Below are 19,406 nucleotides of genomic sequence, written 5' to 3'. Positions count from 1 at the left end.
ATATAAATAGTGATATTACCTAGTCAAGGAAAAGTTAGGAGTAAGTATATATAGTATAAATTTCTTAAATTGTTATTTGTTTAAGATTACATTAGTTGGGAATTGGGATTAGACGTGTGAATGACCTTAATCAACCTTGATACTATAGTACTCAAGCTTATTATTTATCGTGTCAAATTTAAATAAGTTTTTATCCAATTGAGTCAAAGTCAATTTGAGTTATGTAGCATTGTCTCGATTTTTTAATTTAAATTTGTGTCTTGTTGATACCATATATTCTTAACTTCTTTATAACCTTCTTGTGGAAATATATGTAGTGCCGTGTAAATCTTTTACATGTTCTAATGACCATATACAATAGATCTTAGCATCTACTATCTCTCTAGTTATCCAAAATTTGCCTTATAAAACCTTTTCCGCTGAATTTTGATCAATTCCCACTTTCTCTGGCTCTCTCTCCATTTTTTTTCTTTCTTTTTTTTTTTGTGAATAAATTTCCCTTCCTCCGAGTCGAGTCCGCTTGACTCCTCTAGCTCTCTGAAATTGGGGATGATCAAGACAACAGTCTACACTTCAGCGGGCTGGAGATGTATATAAGCCCTTGAACCAAAAAAAAAATATATGTTCAGTTTTGAGCGTTAAATGTAACGGAATTAGGGGCAAAACCAATCAAACAGAAAAATCAACCCACGATTTGATTAAAAACCAACTATATATATAATAAATCAACTAATAATATGGAGTTTAATTTTTCTTCATCTTCTTTCATCTTTCATCCTCTCTAGTCATAAATATTATAGGCTGTTTTCGTGGATCGATTTTTTTTTCTTGGTCGGTATTGCCCCTAATTCCGTCATCTCAAACGGCCAAGAACCTATGACATATCTAACATTCTTCATCAATTTTCCCCATGCGAGCCAATTCCTGTTAGGTGTTTATGCGGGATTAAATTTTTCTTTACCTTTTTCCAACCGATGTGTTCGTATTTTGATTCCTAATGTTGATATAATTTTGTCTCTTTAACTCAAACTTAATTAGGATATTTCCGGAATGTGTGGCCTGTGAGCTGTGACATTGACAAATGTAAATGAAACAATATATATTTGTACACAAACTTGTACAAATTTCTAACCGAAGAATTTCTGAACGTACTTAATTATCTTCAGTTTTCTCGCCTTTGATGCTGATCTATTCTGCAAGTTTCTGTTAATAATTTTAATCTAACAAATTTCAACATTGTGACATATCAGCAACTTTTCTTTAGAATGTAAAGACCGTTCCGTATTAGACCGCTTGATATTTAGAACTTTTCTTCCATAACCTTTTCCTAAGTCAGGATGTACACGGCAAATTCAATCGTTTAAGATTGCCTTTCGATTGATTGAGGTATTTGGCGAAAGATTTAAAATCTTCTCAAATTTCTTTAGTTGTTTGCATTATTTAAGAGATACTTGAATTTGTAAACTTTCAATTATTTTAGTATTTAAATATTTTTTTAATAGCTGATGTATTACAACAAACCCAAATATCTCTTAATTAAGCAATTTAAATAATTAGAGCAATTCAGATGGATTTCAAATTCTTCGTCAAATTTCTTAACCCAAACGAAGGGTTCATTTCAATTGACTTCTGTAGTAGAAGAACCAAATTTTCTTTTCCTCTCAACATCGCTAGCAACAGGACTTCGTGGGACTTTCACACTCACACAAGTGTGAACGCTTGACATTTTAAGTTTTGCAACAGTCTTCACTTTTATATCTAAAATTTAGAAATAAAGTCAGAATGAAATTGAGAGATTGGTTTATATTTTTTTTTTTTTTTAATTTCTTAAAACTTTTATTGATAGTAGCAAAATTTTACACACCGAGAAAAACCAGTTCGAAGTACAGCAATCAACTAAAAGGTAAAAAATCAAACTCAAAGCCTCCATGTCCCATTCAGCCACAAACTAGCTTCAATTGTCCTTTGTTATCAGCCCTTCATACGTCTACTTTTCCGAATTGAAGGCATTCCTAATCTATCAAGGCGAAGTGCCCCACGTGCCATAGTTGGAAATGAACTAAAGGCCTCGTAAAACTTGATTTGATGCTCTGGATGCAATACTCCCACGTTGGACAGCGCATCTGCAACTTTGTTAGCTTCCCTGTAACAATGTGAAAATCGATCCGGATCTTTCACAAGCTGCCAAATCTGCCTAATCTCTCGTCGAATCTTCCAGGGGCACTGAAGGCGATTCTGAAGAATTCCAACTAATATCAAAGAATCGGATTGAACATAGAGATTATCAATACCTCTATGTACACAAGTTTGAAGACCAATAAGGAGGGCCCGAGCCTCTGCACAAAGACTTGTAGTTTCCCCAAGATATGTCGAAAAGCCAATCAAAGGTATGCCATTTGAGTCCCGAAGAACCCCACCGCCTCCACTCACTCCTGGATTGCCCTTGGAACAGCCATCCGTATTTAATATGAACCGATCGGAGTCCTTTGTTTCCCAACGAACAAGTTTGAATATAACCCCAGTATAAGAAGAATACGACCAATCATACAAATGATGAAAAGACTGGACTCTGAACACTTGTTTGAAATGAATTCCCACCATGGTCTGGATCTCCAAGAAAATGGCATGACAAATGGCAAGCGGCCTCATCTGGACATCCTCAAACATTGCTTTATTTCTTGCTTTCCAAATTTGCCAACAGACAACACTGGGCAGAGTGTGTCCAATGAATCGTTGTATCTCAGAGTCATGTGAGCTGAGCCACCAACCAACTATTCGGGGCCTCAAAGCTGACCCTGGAGAGGACAAACCACAAGAAGCTCCAAAATAATTCCAAACTGTCGACGCTATGTGGCCATTGGAAAACAAATGTTCAATTGATTCCTCAGATGCCGAAGAGCAGCAAAAACACTTTGAGGGTAAATGTAAACCAAGTTTGCATAACCTATCTGGAACCGGCAGTCTCCCCAGCAACAATCGCAACATGAAGAATGAAATTTTGAAAGGGAGCTGAGGAAGCCAATTGTATCAAATACCATAGACTTGTTGCGGGCTTGCCTAATATCCCGAAATGCCGAAGCTATAGAGAAGTTTCCAGATGTTGTGGGCATCCAAATGACTTCAGATTCCCCCCCTTCTTCTGGAATTGAGTGATTTAAAATAGAGGGCACCATTTCCATTGGCAGTGTCTGGTAGAACAAATTAACATCCCAGTGTCCATTGATGATGAAATTACCAAAAGACAAATTAGGAACAACGGTCGCTCGGTGGAACAAAGCACCACCTCCCAACCAATTATCGTACCAAAAATGACAAGCTCCGTCTTTGGCAATCCATAGCATTGAGAGTTCCACTTGTCGACTCACATTGATCATCCTTCGCCAGAGTGCGGAGTCCATTGCCTTGATTTCAACCTGACAAGGATGGAGATGTCTACAGTATTTTGCCTTCATGAATTCAGCCCACAATGACAAACCTTTTCTAAAATTCCACCATAGTTTGAATGAGAAAGCTGTATAGATATCTTGTAGCTTCCGAAATCCAACCCCTCCCTCATCAACCGGATAACACATTTGGGACCAACGTATCCAGTGAAATTTTGCATCCTCGGATGATGATCCCCATATGAAGGTCGAGAAAGCCTTTTCTATAGTTCTAAATACCTTACTCGGGATAATCGCAGCCGACATCAGATGTACTGGCATCGATGCCAAGACATGTTTGATAAGAACTATTTTACCTCCAAATGAAAGCATCCTTGATTTCCAGGATATGATTCTCCCTAGAATAGACTGACACGCTTCTCCAAAGTATGTTGATTTGCCTCTCCCAAAATAAAGCGGAAAACCCAAATATCGAATTGGAAATGATTGCCAGGTAAACTTAGTAGTGCGTTCAATCACCCTTCGTCTTGCCGGTGATAAGGATGGATGAACTAGGTAGCAACTTTTTAGCACATTTATAAGCTGTCCCGAACACCTTTGATAAGCCTCTAGCACCTGCATGATTACCTTCAGAGAATTAGAGGATCCGTTTGCAAATATGAGAACATCATCCGCAAACGCTAAATGAGTTATAGCAGGACATCCATACGGGACTTTGAATCCCACAAATCCCGATTGCATGACGAAATTATTCAATCCTCTAGATAACACCTCAGCCCCTATAATGAATAATGCAGGCGATAAAGGATCACCCTGACGAAGTCCTCTCATAGATTTAAAGAAACCGTGAGATGCCCCATTTATAATGACCGACAACCAGACATTAGAGATCAATCTCCATACTAAATCAATAAAAATTTCTCCGAAGCCAAACCTCCTGAGAACACCAATAATATGATTCCATGCCACCCGATCATATGCCTTAGACATGTCAAGCTTCATTACCACATTGCCTCCTCTATTCTTTTTTCCAATACCCGAAACTATCTCCTGAGCTAGCAGAAAGTTTTCTGTTATATTACGCCCCTTCACAAAGCCTGTCTGCTGGGGTGAAATAATTTTGGGCAATACATAAGCAACTCTATCAGCTAAGATCCTGGATAATAATTTGTTGAAGAAGTTGCACAAACTGATGGGCCTATATTGAGAAAAATCCTGAGGATTTGGTATTTTCGGAATTAACACAATGGAAGTGGATGTGATGAATCGAGGCAACTCTGCCCCACAGAAAAAGCTGAGTATTGCATTATATACATCTTGAGCGATAACTTCCCAGGCAAATGTAAAAAATTTGCCTGTAAAACCATCTGGGCCAGCAGCACTGTCCCCATCCATTGAGCTCACGACTCGATAGACTTCTTCAATCGAAGGAACTTTTTCCAATTTTTCATTGTCCTCTTCTGAGATTATGGTTGGGATTAGGTGCTGCATATCAGAAGAAGATTCCGAAGAGCCCGTGAAAAGGTCAGAGAAATATGTTATTGCCTCAGTTGCTATATCATCATTCGTGTCCACCCAAACACCGTTTGACTTTTTGATGCGGTGTATCATTTGGTAAGCACGTCTCTGTCTTACAACCGCATGAAAATACCTTGAATTACGATCTCCATGTTTAAGCCATTTGACTCTGGCCTTTTGGCTCCAAAATTGCTCTTCAATTGACAATGCATGCCGCAACTCTGCCTGAGCCTTGCTAAGCTCTATTTGGCATTCCTCCGATACATATTGATCCATAGCTTCCTCTGCGCGTTGGACCCCCGATTCTGCGGAACGAACAGCATCAAATACATTCCCAAAGTGTTGTTTGTTCCAAGTTTGAATTGCCCTCCTCGTTGCCAATAATTTAGAGCACAAAACACGCAATGGAGAACCACCCACATCTTGGTTCCAAGCATGGCGAATTACCTCCAAGAGTTCGGGTTTGGTTGTCCAGACATTCAAAAATCGGAAAGGGCATGGGGTATGATCTGAGCGGTCAGTAAATGAAATTTTCAGCGGTGCATGGTCTGAAGGGTGTCTAGCTAGGTGAAGCACAGAAATTACGTTTGAGATATCCAAGCAAGCCCCATTGACTAAAAACCTATCCAACCTCTTTGAAACCCGAGCTCTTCCTCTCCGATTATTAGACCACGTGAAGTTAGCTCCTGAAAATCCTACATCAAAGACTCCGGCATCTTCCATAAAAGACATGAATTCCATCCCCTCCGCTATAGCAAATGGGCGTCCCCCTCGTTTTTCATGAGGTGCTAATATAACATTAAAATCACCTCCAATACACCAAGGAAGAGAAATTGGCTTATCCTTTAATAAGGCATTCCATAAGGCACGGCGCTCCTCCACTGAGCACTTAGCATGAACAAAGGACATGACGATTGGAGTAGAAAACAATTGACTTTGGACATGTATAGAAATATGCTGCTCCGAACTACCCACAATGGAACATATGAAAGGACTACTATAGAATATCCAAATATCACCCGAGAGATTAACAAAGGTATAATCAAATAATAATCGTAGACGAATGGACTCAATTTTGTACTCATGTAGCTTTGGTTCACAAATGACGACAAACTGAACATGGTAAGTACGTACTAGTTTAATCAACCTTCTTAGATTAGGAGCTTTAGCTACCCCTCTAATATTCCAAAATATTCCATTAATCATGAGAAAAAACCTGGAATGAGTTTTGAGAAGATGTTGCCGAACGTAGCTGTCTGTCGGATGGGAAGAAAGCTCGCACACCTTTAACCTTCTCTTGTCGGCATGCCCTCTCCATAGCTACAGATTGGTCAATGTTTAGTGAGTTAATTGATGGCTCCACCAACCTCTCACTTGTTACCACCAATCGTGGAGATAAATTCCCTGCTATAATTGGCAAAGCTACCTCATCAACCGCATCGGATTTGGGATCTTCCTCCTCGACCCCACGCAAATCAACATAAAGACTTTCCAGGTCGGTGGTGTCGGCCTTTTGAAGATGTTTACCTCCCAAATGCTTCTCCTCAACAGATTGGGACCCTACACATTTGGTCCAATTAGCATTGTCGGCATTGTGATTTATCAATGTGGAAGTGTCGACCATTTGCTGCTGAACATCTCCCAAGATTTGCTCCACTAGATTATGGGACCCTTCACAATTAAGCACATGGTCTTGAGTCAAGATTTGCTGCTGAACATTGTGCAGTGATCCCTCCCTGTCATCATCAACCACCGACTGTCCATTTGCATCAGCAACAGAAACTTCGGCAGCTTGAGCTTGGACAGAAATGCAGTTGAGCTTTTCATCTTGTGGAAGTGTTGTATTATCTTTCTCAGCTATCCGATCAGGTCCACCAGATTTTTCCATTTCAGATGTTGAAGGTCCTTCGGTTGCAACAGCAACATCTGGCTCAGCTTCAGTCGATGTCATGACCTCCATTGTTGATTTCCCTTTAGCTTCTGGGATGTCCGCCTGTGTATTAACTAACCCATTTGGTTTGGTCCCAAGTATCTTAGAACCATGCTTCAGCCAGGTTGTTTGATGATTGGGATATTGGAATTCTCCCTTGGAAAAGTTATTCTTGCAGTTGCTAGACGAATGACCCAATCGCCAGCAAGATGAACAATATGGTGGCATGTTGTCTGGAACAATTCTTTGCCAAAAACCTGATTCACCTTCAACAGCTACCCAGATCCTATTCACAACAGGCTTCGCTACATCGATCTCCACGCACACCCTGGCCACACTAGGACGTGTCCCAGCAGCCGTTGCCGAATCCAGGAACAATGGTCTTCCTACTGGAGATAATATGGAGAACAAAGAATGTTTGTCGAAATAATGAATGGGTAAATTTGGAAGCTCCACCCAAACCGGTACCAGAGATGACTCTCTTTGCACATGAAACTCCCTGGTCCAGCGAAATACACGCATCGGATAACTGCCCAATTGCCAAATCCCTCTTGTCCAAATCCTATTAAAATCTACTTCAGCAGAGCACTTAATCAGGACGTGCCTATAATCCATCAATCCAATGGAAATGTGGTCTTTTAGATTTAATGAAGCAAAGAACTTTCGAATATCCTCTAACGAAGGTCTCCCATGAGAAAATTTTCCAACCAAAGCCCATCGAAACGGCGCTGCCAGTTTTTCCGCATCTGCTCTGGAGAAGATGACCGCAGCTTCACCTTTATAAACAGCTGCCTGCCGAATATGGATAGGAGATGTTGAAGGCTGTGAGAATAGTTGGGAGAAAGATTTTTTTCCTGTAGGAGATCTTTGCCCCTCAGCCGATGGCTGAAGGGCAGCCATGCAAATAGAACTAACCCTAAGAAATATTTGCAGAAAGAGAGAGAAAATTGAGAACTTGACGCTGAGTTCATAAGTACCTATTTTGGTTTATATTATAACACTGACAAAGAATTAAATCTCATATCATCAGTGAAAACTAAGCGCTACACATTCAGGAGGTTGATTTTGAACAGGGAGGATTCCGACCCCTCCACATTCAGAAATTCCAAAATTTAATAATACATGTCGACTTGCAGTCATACAGCATAACAACTTCATTTCAATTCCTTGTTGCTTTGTGGTGAGTAGACTCTGTAGGCCTTTGAAGATGAGCAATAGCCTACAGATCTGTAATAATGGCAGAAAATACAATAAACGTTCAACAGATGCAATGAAGAACTAACAAAGATTACATGTGCTTTTGGTTTATTTAAAGTGAACAGATTGGCATTTATTTCGTAATATTTCGGATGATTATAGATGCTACATATTCAATCCGAACTATTAATCGACCTCAAGAATTTGAGTTTGATATTCTTCAGTGTCTCCAGCGTAACTTTCATACTAACTCTCTCACTTGGAGATTCACAAACACATTTTAAGGCCAATTCCATGATGGATGAAAAACCCTCCAACTTCTCCGTGAAATTTTCATCCCCACGCTTCAACAACTTAGCATCAATAACTTGAAGAATCGAATTAGGTAGAGAATCATATATCCAACTCTTCAAGTTCAAATTTCCAGCAAGCATCTCATCATTAGGCTTTCTTCTTGAAAAAACTTCCATCAGCATGATTCCATAGCTATAAACATCGCATTTTGCTGATATCAACCCCTCAGATCCATACTCTACAACCAACGTTCAAATTGAACAAGTGTCACATAAGAAAAAAAAGAAAAAAGAAACTTAATGCTGTACAAAAGTTTAGGATTAAGATTGAAGAATCATTACCTGGAGCAATGTAGCCAATTGTAGCTAAGGTCCTGGTCCATGCAAAGTTTTCCTCCTTTTCCAGCATTTTTGCAATACCAAAGTCGCTGACATGGGCAACCATACCTTCATCAAGTAAGACATTACTGGGCTTCAAATCACAGTGAATCACAGGCGTCGAATATTCTTCGTGGAGATATTGCACTGCACTTGCCACATCTATCATTATATTCAATCTCTGTAGAGTATCTAAGAAATAGTTGTCAGAATACAGCCATTTCTCAAGGCTTCCATTGCACATGTATTCAAGCACCAAGGCCCTAAAATCCTGGTTCCAACAACCGCTGATGACCTTCACAAGATTTCGATGGCGAAGGTTCTTCAGGACTTCACACTCTACATCAAAGCTCTTGATTACTCCTTCCAATTCCAAATTGAAAACCTTTACAGCAATAGACCTCCCATCATTGAGAATCCCCTTGTAAACAGATCCAAAACTCCCAATGCCGAGCAAATTGATTTCACTGTACCCATCAGTTGCTCGAAGAAGTTCATAGTACGAAACTCTTTCTTGCATTGGCACCAATACCATGTTTGCCCCTTTAGAATCTCCATACTTTTTCCAATATCTTCTGAAGACAATTGCTAAGGCTGCGACAACCACAGAAGCGAGTCCCAGAGGAGCAAATGCAAATAGAAGCACCTTTTTGGTTCTTGACCTGTGAATTGAATTAGTTCTTGGGCAAGATGGCACATGAAACCTGAAATCTCCGCACAATGCATCATTGAACAGAAAAGATTCAGCAGTAAAGTTCCTAAAGTGACCACCAGAAAGAATTTCACCACTTAAATGGTTATAAGAAACGTCAAGCTCGTTGAGGTCCCGAAGTGCCTCCAATGACTTCGGTATGAAGCCAGAAAGATTGTTATGCGATAAGTGAAGTCCTTGTAAGCTGAGCATATTGCCAAATGACTCTGGGATAGATCCATGAAATTGGTTTTGGGATAAATTTAAAATCAACAGGTATTGCAAATCACCTGTTGTGCTGGGAATGTCACCGGAGAATTGATTCGCTGATACGTCTATAGATGTAATAGCTTTCAAATTTCCAACTTCAAGAGGCAAGGAACCATTCAGGGAGTTTGAGGATAAGTTCAACTGCAAGAGATCTTTGAGGTTCCAAAAACTATTAGGTATGGCAGAGACTAAAAAGTTGTTTCCTAGATCAAGTTTCCGAAGAGAAGTCATATTGCCAAAGCATCCTGGTATGGACCCGGAAAATCGGTTCGCACTCAGGTATACATAAGCCAACCTCTGCAAATTGCAAAGGTTTTCTAAAGTGCCATTTAGATTATTATCTTCCATACCCAAAGTTTGCATGTTTTGTAGATCTTTGAATGCTGCTGGGATGCCTCCAGTCAACTGATTCGATTGTAGAGCAAGCAATATCAAATTGGTCAAGTTGCCAGTTTGACTTGGTATGGTGCCCTTGATTCCACTAGAATATATATACAATTCCTGTAGAGTAGCAGAGAGATTCCCAATGGAAGCTGGAAGAAGCCCATTTAACGGATTTGGGCCCAGGTCTAAATAAACCAAGTTTTTGCATTTTGTCAATGAACTGATGAAGCTCAGCTCCATAGATGTAGGATCGCTTGTTAAATTGTTGCTGTGCAGAATTAGATATTGCAGCAGTCTAAGGTGCCCGAGGGCGTCAGGAATGGAACCATTGAATCGGTTAATTGAAAATTCTAGAATTTCTAATTGGGAACAATTTGTGATGGAAACTGGTATAACTCCACCAAGGTTATTCCCAGCAAGCTCCATGAATAATAACTTGGGCAGTCTGTATCCTAGATCCCGCGGAAGATTTCCTGATAGAAGATTAAATGAAAGTGCAATATTCCGCAATGCTGAGAGGTTGAAGAGCCCAGGGGGAATGGAGCCATTCAAGCCATTATAAGGTAACTGAAGATTCTCGAGTTGGTAAAGGTTACCCATCTCTGGTGGTATTGTACCTACGTGCCAGATTCATTTTCAAAGGAAGCACATCTATCATTAGGCCGTAAAATTCTCTCGAGAAACCAATTACTTCCTCCGTACCATAATTGAAAGCTGTCGTACTTCTTTTTTTAGTTGTCCCAAAATATTTGTTATGTTTGACATTTGTAACTACTTTATACTCTGAAATTTGCCTTGTACCTTTCATTAATGATGTATAAAGACAAATGTGATGGGATTACTTTCTATGTTTTACTTTGATCGGCACATGATTATGGGCAAAAGTGGAATAAAAGGAAAAACTTTTTGGTGGAGTTTACTATATATAAAAAGTACATATCCCCAAACGGAATTAAATATATGGGACGGAAGGAATATAAATAAAAAAAAATCGAATGGATGTAAGTGTTTAGTTAACCGAGTTCAATTTACTTCACCAAAAAATGGTACTTTAAAGACGTATTTACCTGTCAAGGAGTTGTTGGCGAAGTAGAGCTCAGTAAGCATCGTCAAATTCCCAATTTCTTTTGGAATGCTTCCTGTGATTTGATTCCATTCCAGATTGAGCCCCTGCAGGTTTTGCAGATTGCTTATCTCTCGTGGAATCGTACCTGCCAATCACAAACGCAAGTAGGCTAGCAGATTTATATCCATTAAATAAATGGGTCTGGGTATACACAATTATCCATTTATGATTCAGTTAAAATTCTACTCTTTTTTTGCATGTTGTTTGACAAAAAAATAACGGTATTTTATTGTTATTTGATTCGTAGGAAATTCAAATTTATTTGCTTAACACTCACTAAAAGTTGAGTTGAAATGTATAATTATTTTTAAATGAGTATAAATGAATGAGTCAAGTCAACCCATTATCTACCAATTAGATGGGTTTAGTTGGATACCCATTTAAATCATTCAAAATTATTGGGCGGGTTATTCGCAGGCAAATTTGGACAAATCAACATAATTAGGCTGTTGTTAATACCTTTAGTTACATCCAAGGAATATATAGCTCTTAAGGAATTTCTAAGTTTTTTTTTTTTGGTGGATGTTTTCCATAGTAAGTAGGAGTATCTGATGAAGTTTATGGACATTCAAATAGACATGATACGAATTCATTTGACCCGAAACTTACTCCAAATATTTGCTAGTGGTGAAGCTATTCATAAACCTGATTACCTGTCAAGTTGTTACGCCCCAACACGAGAACCTTCAAACCATGTAGTTTGCCAATCTCTCGGGGAATTATGCCTAGCAATTTTACGCAAAGACAGAACTAATCATATTCATTTCAAAGATATATTGAGAACTGTCTTACTTGGTCGAGATGCAAGCGGAAATTTGTGTTGGTAATTATGCTTTTGATTTTCTGGAATAAACAAGCAGAGGTGTTGCAATAGTAATTAAAAAAAAAGCCATCCAAGCCATGCTGGTAAAACAGTAAATAGTATTGAATCCCAGTGCCAAACAGGGAAAAATAGCCATTAATTGCAGTTTGGCCTCGTTCGCACGCAAAAAGGCCAAGCAAAAGTATTACCTGTGAAGTTGTTATTCATGAGGGATAAATACGTAAGCTTCTCCAGATTTCCAATTTCTTTAGGTATGTGCCCGCTAAACCTGTTGTTAGACAAGTCTAGCACCTGAAGATGAGAAAACTTGCATAAACTCAATGGTATCTGACCAACTAAGTCATCCCCAGATAGATACAGCTCTCTGAGGACCGAAAGATTTCCCATCTTTTCTGGAATATTACCTCCCAGGAAATTGTCTCTTAGATTTAAGGTTTCCAGTTTTGATAAGTTAGAGATAGGAGGACGAATAAAACCACTAAAGCCATTGCTGTCCAGAAACAAGAACTGGAGTTCTGGGAAGTGACCAAACCACATTGGAATCTCTCCAGTGAAGTTGTTAGTGGTTAACCTGACGAACCTCAGGCGGCGCAGGTGTGACAACTCTTCGGGCAGATTTCCGTGGAAGGAGTTATTTCTCAGATCAAGAGAAACAAGAAAGGAGAGGTTTCCCAAATCCGAAGGTATTGTGCCGGTGAGTCCCATGTTTGAAATATTTAAAGCAGTCACTCTTTGGTGTCGAGAGCCGCACTGGACTCCTATCCAGTCACAGACAGAGGATGCAGCAGCTGCAGAAGACCAGTTTTTTGGCAAGAATTCATGCTGTTCTGAAGTGATACGGGCGTTCAGGGCTAAAAGAGCAGATTGATCAGTGCCTAAACTTAATCTTTTCATGGCTGTGCAGCCGGTCATCATTAGATGGTGCAGCAAAACAGGTACTGCAAGAGGGAACAAGTAAAAGTAGTGTTTCTTCATATCGACCGACCTATATGATCAATCAATAGTCCTAATCGGCGATATTCTCTCATTCCTCCATTCTGTTGCAACCTCTATATATAGTCATTGTTTTGGAATTATGTGACCGCGTGTAATACATTTTAGCATTTACCTCTCTCAGTTATCCAAACTTTGCCTTAAAAAACCTTTTCGCTGAATTTTGGTCAATTTCCACTTTGTCCCTCTCTTTCTCTCTTTTTTTTCTTTTTAAAAATAAATTTCCCTTCCTCTGAGTTGACTTCTCCTGTTGGGTGACTTTGGGAATGAATACGACTGTAGTCTAGAGCAAACACTTAGGTAGATCAAGTGTGTATAGGTTTGGTGGTTCAAAATTTAACACATCATTTTACCAACTCAAGTATTTAAAGATGTGGCAAAATTTGGACTGATAGATCTACAAGATCGGTATATATGTATGTGTATATATATATATTTGTACACGATAGGGTACTACTAGTCTAACTCAAAGAAATTCTGAACGTACTAATCATCTATTTTCTAGCTAGCCTTTGATGTGGATATATTCTGCAGGCTGCTGTTAATAATTCTTAACCGATAAATTCCAACATGTGACATGTCAACTACCGTGTAAAGGACGTTGGCAATTTTGTTGACCAGTCGATATTGGACCATAACATTTAGTGGTAGACTTTTCTCTCCTCTCAACATCGCCAACAACGGGACTTCATGCGTGGGACGGGACTTTCCAGTTAGACAATAATAATGTCAAGTGGAGCTTAATTCGCTGCTTCAGTGAAGTAGTTGATCGTGGCACGTACTCATAAGTAGAGGTGGGTGACTTGGACCGGTTTGAATTGGGTAGAATGGGTAATGGATATAAGTGAGTCAATCCATTTATACCCATCTAATTAAATGGGTATAAATGGATAATTCACTTACCCATTTATAACTCATTTATTTAAACTTTTTGTAAACTCATTTAAATTTATTTTTGCAAACTAAGTTATCAATTTATACTATCATTTGCACTCATCATTAGTTTTAAATATTTACTTGCAATGTTCAATAAGCCTAATTACCAATTTTTTTTCCCTATCTATACTCTATGTCGTAAAATTACATAGTATTTAATAGTTGAATAATAAGAATATAAAAATTTGAACTAAGTACTATAAAAGTTAACATAAAAATTTTATCCAAAAATTTTGAACCCCTAACATTTTTTTCATGTGTAAATTTAAAATTTCATTTTGAAAAGGTAGGAAAATAGGCTAAAACTTATCATAAATTGGTAATACTGAAAAATGAGAAAGTTAACAAACTAAAAGAAAATAAAATGATAAGATAAAACAAACAAATAATAATAATAATAATTATTATTATTATTATTATTACAAAAGTAGTAAACAAAATGAAAAATTTGGAAAAAAAATGGGTGGGGAAAGAGAAGAGATTTGGGGAAAAATAATTCTAAATGGGTCAATTGACTTTGATGGCTTTGATTTATATTATAACGCACACTTGAGATATTAAGTTTTGCAACAATATTCACTTTTTAGGGGTGGGTGTATGTGTCTAAAATTTAGAAATAAAAGTCAGAATTAAATTGAGAGATTGATTTATATTATAGCACTATTAAATTTTTTTTTTTTTTGTGTTTCCAACTCCTCGGTTGGCCATACGCCTCCAAAATTTTATGTACTATTTTACATAAAAATTGTTCCTTGGAGTAGGAAAGATATACGTAAACAAACCCAAATACATGCACATTGGCAATAAAAAGAGCATGCGCATTATTTACAACATTATCTCTATCCGTATGTAGAATATGTCAGGCTCTAAACTTGCACCACCTCAATGGTGCCTCAATGGTGGTCGGATAGTTAGCAGAGGAAAGATGGAGAAAGAAGATAGGGAGAGAGAAGAGGATTAACAGAAAGAAAGGAAGAATTGGAAATGGGAGTATTCAGACAAAAATGATCTTAACTGACTCGGTTACAATCACGTGGGGGTATTTATGCAATTATGCCCCAACCGACTCAATGAATACTAACTAACTCCTAGTGAGACGACATCGTTTCTTGGGTCTGTACCCTATGTATACCAAACGCTAGTAACTATGAATAAAACTACAATGGCTATTATGCTGAGTTCCTGACAATTTCTCCCCCTTAAGCAAAGCTTGTCCTCAAGCTTGGAAGTCTGGAAATTGTTTGTCGATGAAGTCCTTGTCTTCCCACGATGATTCTGATTTGGGCAGCTGATCCCACTTCACCAGGTACTGGATGACTACTTAGGAGTTACGCATGTAGCTCTGCTTCTCAAGATCTTCTCAGGTTGGAGTGAGCATTGATCAGACGAGTCCCATGCAGGCAATACAGGATCAGTGCTCTGAGCATTCCCAATCTTCTTCTTTAACAGAGAAACATGAAATACAGGATGGATCCTAGCTCCAGCAGGTAACTGCAACTTGTAGGCCACTGCCCCCACCTTAGCAATGATCTGGAACGGTCCATAATATTTTGTTGTGAGTTTTAAGCTCTTCCGAATAGCCACTGTTTGTTGCCTATAGGGTTGCAGTTTGAGAAACACCCAATCCCCCACTTGAAGTGTACGTTCAGTCTTGTGCCTGTCAGCAAAGCTTTTCATGCGACTTTGTGCCTTTGTCAAATTCTCCTTAATGAGTGATATGACCTTGAGCCTATCTTGCACCAAGTTAACTGCAGCTGGTATAACACTGTCATGGAAGGGTCCCAAAGGAATGTGGCTGGGCTTGTATCCATATAACGCCTCAAATGGAGAGATTTATAGACTGGTGTGGAAATTGGTGTTGTACCAAAGCTCAGCTGTGGGTAGCCAGTTACTCCAATGCGAGGGGTGTTCACTGCACATGCATCTAAGGTAGTTTTCCAAACATTGATTCACTCGCTCACTTTGACCATTAGATTGAGGATGATATGATGAGCTGTAGTGTAAGCCAACCCCCAGCAAATGAAACAACTCCTGCCAAAATTTGCTTACAAAAATCCTGTCCCTATCAAAAATTACAGATTCTGGTAAACCATGTAGCCTATACACCTGGTCAAGGAAGACTTGAGCTATTTGCTGTGCAGAGAAAGGGTGCGTAAGACGTATGAAGTGACTAAACTTTGTCAAGCAATCAACCACTACCAAAATAGTGTCAAAACCATGAGATACGGGCAGCTATTCAATGAAGTCCATTGAGATGTGTGACCAAGCCTGTTGTGGAACTGGAATATGTTGCAGAAGCCCAGGATAGGGAACATTCTCATGTTTGCTCCTTTGGCACACATCACAAGATCTGACAAATGTGACAACATCCTGCTTGATTCCAGGCCAGTAGAAAAGAGATTGTATCCTGCGCAGGCACCCCCTCTGGCCAGAATGTTCACCCACTGCTGAATCGTGCAAGGCCTTGATCACCTTGCTGCGAATATTGTTGGCAGCTCCCACATATAGTTTGTCCTTAAATTTAAGCATTCCTTTATCCAATTGGAAGTCTGTGACTGCATTGGGATCTAATAGGAGCTGAGCTATCTTCTGCTGAGCTTCAATATCTCCTTCATAGCTTCCCACCAACTCCTGCATCCATGCTGGTTGTACTGTGGAGATCACACACACAGCCTGGCCTGCTGCATGTCCTCATAAGGTCCTTCAAATCTCCTCCTTGAGAAAGCATCTGCCACCCCATTGTTAGCTCCCTTCTTGTATTGGATTTCATAATCCAACCCTAATAACTTGGTGAGCCATTTGTGTTGCAGTAGGTGGGTGAGCTTCTGCTCCATCAAGTGTTTGAGGGCCTGGTGGTCAGTCTTGATGACAAAATGGTGACCTACCAAGTAATGTTTCCATTTGGTTACAGCTAGCACCAAGGCAAATAACTCATTCTCATACACAGATAACCCCAAGTTCTGGCTAGATAAAGCTTTGCTGAGGAATGCTATAGGGTGACCCTGTTGCATCAATACTGTTCCAATCCCCACTCCACAAGCATCCGTCTCTATTATAAAAGGAACATCAAAATCTGGCATGCTCAGTACTGGAGCTGTGGTCATGGCTCTCTTGAGGTCTTCAAAAGCCATCTGAGCATGGTGGTTCCACCCAAAGTTCTCCTTCTTCAATAACTGAGTCAAAGGTTTGTAGATCATGCCATTTCCCTTTATAAACCGTCTGTAGTATCCAGTCAGCCCCAAGAAGCCCCTGAGTTCCTTAACTGAGTTGGGGGTTGGCCATGACAGGATACACTCCACCTTTTCTGGATCCATGCTGACCCCAACCTCAGAAATCACATGCCTCAAGTAATCCATAGATGTCTGAGCAAAAGAACATTTTGACTTCTTGCAATATAACTGATTATCAGCTAGGACCTGGAGTACAATTTTCAGGTGCTGTGCATGTGACTCTAGAGTGGGACTATAGACCAGTATATCGTCAAAGAAAACTAATACAAACTTCCGCAGGAATGGCTGAAAGATTCGGTTCATCAAGGCCTGAAATGTGGCTGGGGCATTTGTGAGGCCAAAAGGCATCACCAGAAATTCAAAGTGTCCATGGTGTGTCTGAAATGCAGTCTTATGAGTGTCTGCCAACTTGACCCTCAACTGATGGTATCCTGCCCTGAGGTCCAACTTAGACATATACTTAGTGCCATGCAACTCATCTAACAGCTCATCAATGTTGGGAATGGGAAACCTATCCTTGACAGTCACTTCATTTAGTTTTCTGTAATCTACACATAGTCTCCAGGTATTATCTTTTTTCCTCACCGACAAGCCAGGGGAAGCAAAAGGACTGGTACTGTGTTTAACAATCCCATTCGTAAGCATTTCTGCAACCTGCTTCTCAATTTCTGCTTTATGTGAGTGAGGGTACCTGTAAGGTTTGAGTTTAAATGGCTCTGCTCCTGGTTTGAGAATGATTTGGTGATCTAGCTCTCTTTCAGGAGGTAATCCTGCGGGGGTAGCAAATATTTGAGGAAATTGCTGCAGGACCTGTTCTACCAACTCTGGAATGTTCCCTTTAAGGTCTTTAGTGGAGTTTGCCTGTAGGTGTGCACAACTCCTCTTTTTCTCCTGTATGAAAGACCGAAGGTCCCTTCCCCTTACAAGCTCCATTGTAGGCTGATTGATGAACCCCTGGAGGTGAAGTAACTCCCCTCTGTTGCTGAGTGCAATGCTGAGGATGTGGAAATCAAAAGTGATTGGACTGAACTGGCACACCCAGTCTATCCCCAGGATAATGTCCCAACTCCCCAACTCCATTATTTTCATGTTGAACTGGAATGGGTATTCTTGTATCCTCCAAGCCACTTTAGGACATGCTGCCCCACTGGTTATGTCTGTTCCATTTGCTAGGGTTACAGTGAAAGGGTTCACAGCTTGAAAGGGTAGCTACAATAAGGTAACAAGCCTGTGGTTGATGAAGCTGTCAGAACTCCCGGTGTCCACTAAGATTTTAACTAGCAAGCCCCTTATACTGCTAATCAACATAATCGACTTCCTCTGAGTGGCCCCAGACAAGGCATTTAATGTCACTTCCACCATCTCTCCAACTCTACCTATGAATTCATCCTGCTCCCCTACTGCATCCTCAAAATCAGTATCATCTCCTTCCTCCACACTTAGGCAGTTCAGGCCCTTTGGCCTACACTGGTGCCTCAATCCAAACTTCTCCCCACATCTGTAGCACAGGCTATTCTTGCGTCTGTACTGCAACTCCTCTGCTGACAGTCTTCCAACTTCCTTATGTGCAACTTCAGTCTTTCTGGCATTGGGAGTTATTACAGGTAGCCTGTAGGAACTCGGCATGTTTTGTCTGCCAGTTTGACCTTTGTACATCCCATACTTAGGCTCCAGAGCAATCTTGCCAGAGGCTTTGGTCTGCTTACATTGCATCTCCAACGCATACTCTTGCAATTCCACTACTTCAAATGCCTTGGACAGTGCTTGTGGTTTGAACATCTTCACCATAGGTTTAATCTCCTCTTTCAATCCACTGATAAAATTGGAGATGAAGTAGGATTCATCTAGTTTGGGGTTCTTAGTCAGCATTAAAGTTTTTAGCTCTTCAAATTTCTCCTCATATTCCTCCACCGTCCCTACTTGCTGTAATTTGTTAAATTCCTCTACTATGTCAAGACATCCCTTTCCAGAGAACCTTTCACATAGCAACTCACTAAATTCCTCCCAATTCAGTCTAGGATTCACTAGTTTCACCCCTTGGAACCAGTTGTCAGCTTTGCCTTCTAAGAATATTTCTACTACATCCACTCTCTGGCAAGCCGGTATCTGGTAATTCAAAAAGTATTTATGGCACTTCCTAAGCCATTCCCTAGGGTTCCCAGCTGAGTACATTGGCAATTCTAATCTAGGCAAATTAGGAGTGAACATTCTACCTCTGAACTCCTGCTGATGTCCGGCGGTGTCTGCCTGAGTC

The 19,406-nt window shown here is 39.9% G+C and overlaps 3 protein-coding genes across 4 annotated transcripts; all 3 read right to left on the bottom strand.

Moving 5' to 3' along the window:
- Positions 1–1,971: 1,971 nt before the first annotated feature.
- On the bottom strand, positions 1,972–7,731 carry LOC140013576 (uncharacterized). Its single transcript, XM_072062912.1, has 3 exons — positions 6,118–7,731; positions 3,036–6,014; positions 1,972–2,910 (listed from the first exon to the last, which is right to left on the bottom strand). The coding sequence occupies exons 1-3, from the start codon at positions 7,729–7,731 to the stop codon at positions 1,972–1,974; spliced, it is 5,532 nt and encodes a 1,843-aa protein (XP_071919013.1).
- A 239-nt stretch (positions 7,732–7,970) lies between these two features.
- Positions 7,971–13,038, bottom strand: LOC113706148 (uncharacterized). 2 transcript variants are annotated; one of them, XM_072062305.1, is made up of 5 exons: positions 12,182–13,038; positions 11,824–11,895; positions 11,112–11,255; positions 8,664–10,661; positions 7,971–8,560 (listed from the first exon to the last, which is right to left on the bottom strand). In XM_072062305.1, the coding sequence occupies exons 1-5, from the start codon at positions 12,966–12,968 to the stop codon at positions 8,202–8,204; spliced, it is 3,360 nt and encodes a 1,119-aa protein (XP_071918406.1). In that variant the 5' UTR covers positions 12,969–13,038; the 3' UTR covers positions 7,971–8,201. The 2 variants fall into 2 exon arrangements, with proteins under 2 accessions (XP_071918406.1, XP_027083842.1); XM_027228041.2 differs by lacking the exon at positions 11,824–11,895.
- Positions 13,039–15,239: 2,201 nt separating this feature from the next.
- Positions 15,240–16,559, bottom strand: LOC140013575 (uncharacterized). The gene is made up of 2 exons (XM_072062911.1): positions 16,186–16,559; positions 15,240–15,687 (listed from the first exon to the last, which is right to left on the bottom strand). Exons 1-2 carry the CDS (start codon positions 16,557–16,559, stop codon positions 15,240–15,242), a joined length of 822 nt encoding a protein of 273 aa, XP_071919012.1.
- Positions 16,560–19,406: the final 2,847 nt, after the last annotated feature.

The sequence above is a fragment of the Coffea arabica genome, chromosome 8c (assembly GCF_036785885.1).
Source record: "Coffea arabica cultivar ET-39 chromosome 8c, Coffea Arabica ET-39 HiFi, whole genome shotgun sequence".
NCBI classification, from domain to species: Eukaryota; Viridiplantae; Streptophyta; class Magnoliopsida; order Gentianales; family Rubiaceae; genus Coffea; species Coffea arabica.
The sequence above is the reverse complement of the archived record's forward strand: the minus strand, read 5'-3'. Positions and strand labels throughout refer to the sequence as shown.

Bases quoted from the DNA above. Each gene is read 5' to 3' on its own strand.
- LOC113706148 (XM_072062305.1), bottom strand. From the start codon at position 12,968: ATGAAGAAACACTACTTTTACTTGTTCCCTCTTGCAGTACCTGTTTTG. The intron at 11,256-11,823 runs GTAATCAGGTTT...TGTGATTGGCAG, and splicing joins GGGGCGTAACAACTTGACAG to GTACGATTCCACGAGAGATA. The intron at 10,662-11,111 runs GTAAATACGTCT...TCTGGCACGTAG, and splicing joins CGCCAACAACTCCTTGACAG to GTACAATACCACCAGAGATG.
- LOC140013576 (XM_072062912.1), bottom strand. From the start codon at position 7,731: ATGGCTGCCCTTCAGCCATCGGCTGAGGGGCAAAGATCTCCTACAGGA. The intron at 6,015-6,117 runs GTTTTTTCTCAT...TACCATGTTCAG, and splicing joins CTTCTCAAAACTCATTCCAG to TTTGTCGTCATTTGTGAACC. The intron at 2,911-3,035 runs GTATTTGATACA...TTACCCTCAAAG, and splicing joins AAGCCCGCAACAAGTCTATG to TGTTTTTGCTGCTCTTCGGC.
- LOC140013575 (XM_072062911.1), bottom strand. From the start codon at position 16,559: ATGCAGGAGTTGGTGGGAAGCTATGAAGGAGATATTGAAGCTCAGCAG. The intron at 15,688-16,185 runs GTCACACATCTC...CTTCCATGACAG, and splicing joins CCAGTTCCACAACAGGCTTG to TGTTATACCAGCTGCAGTTA.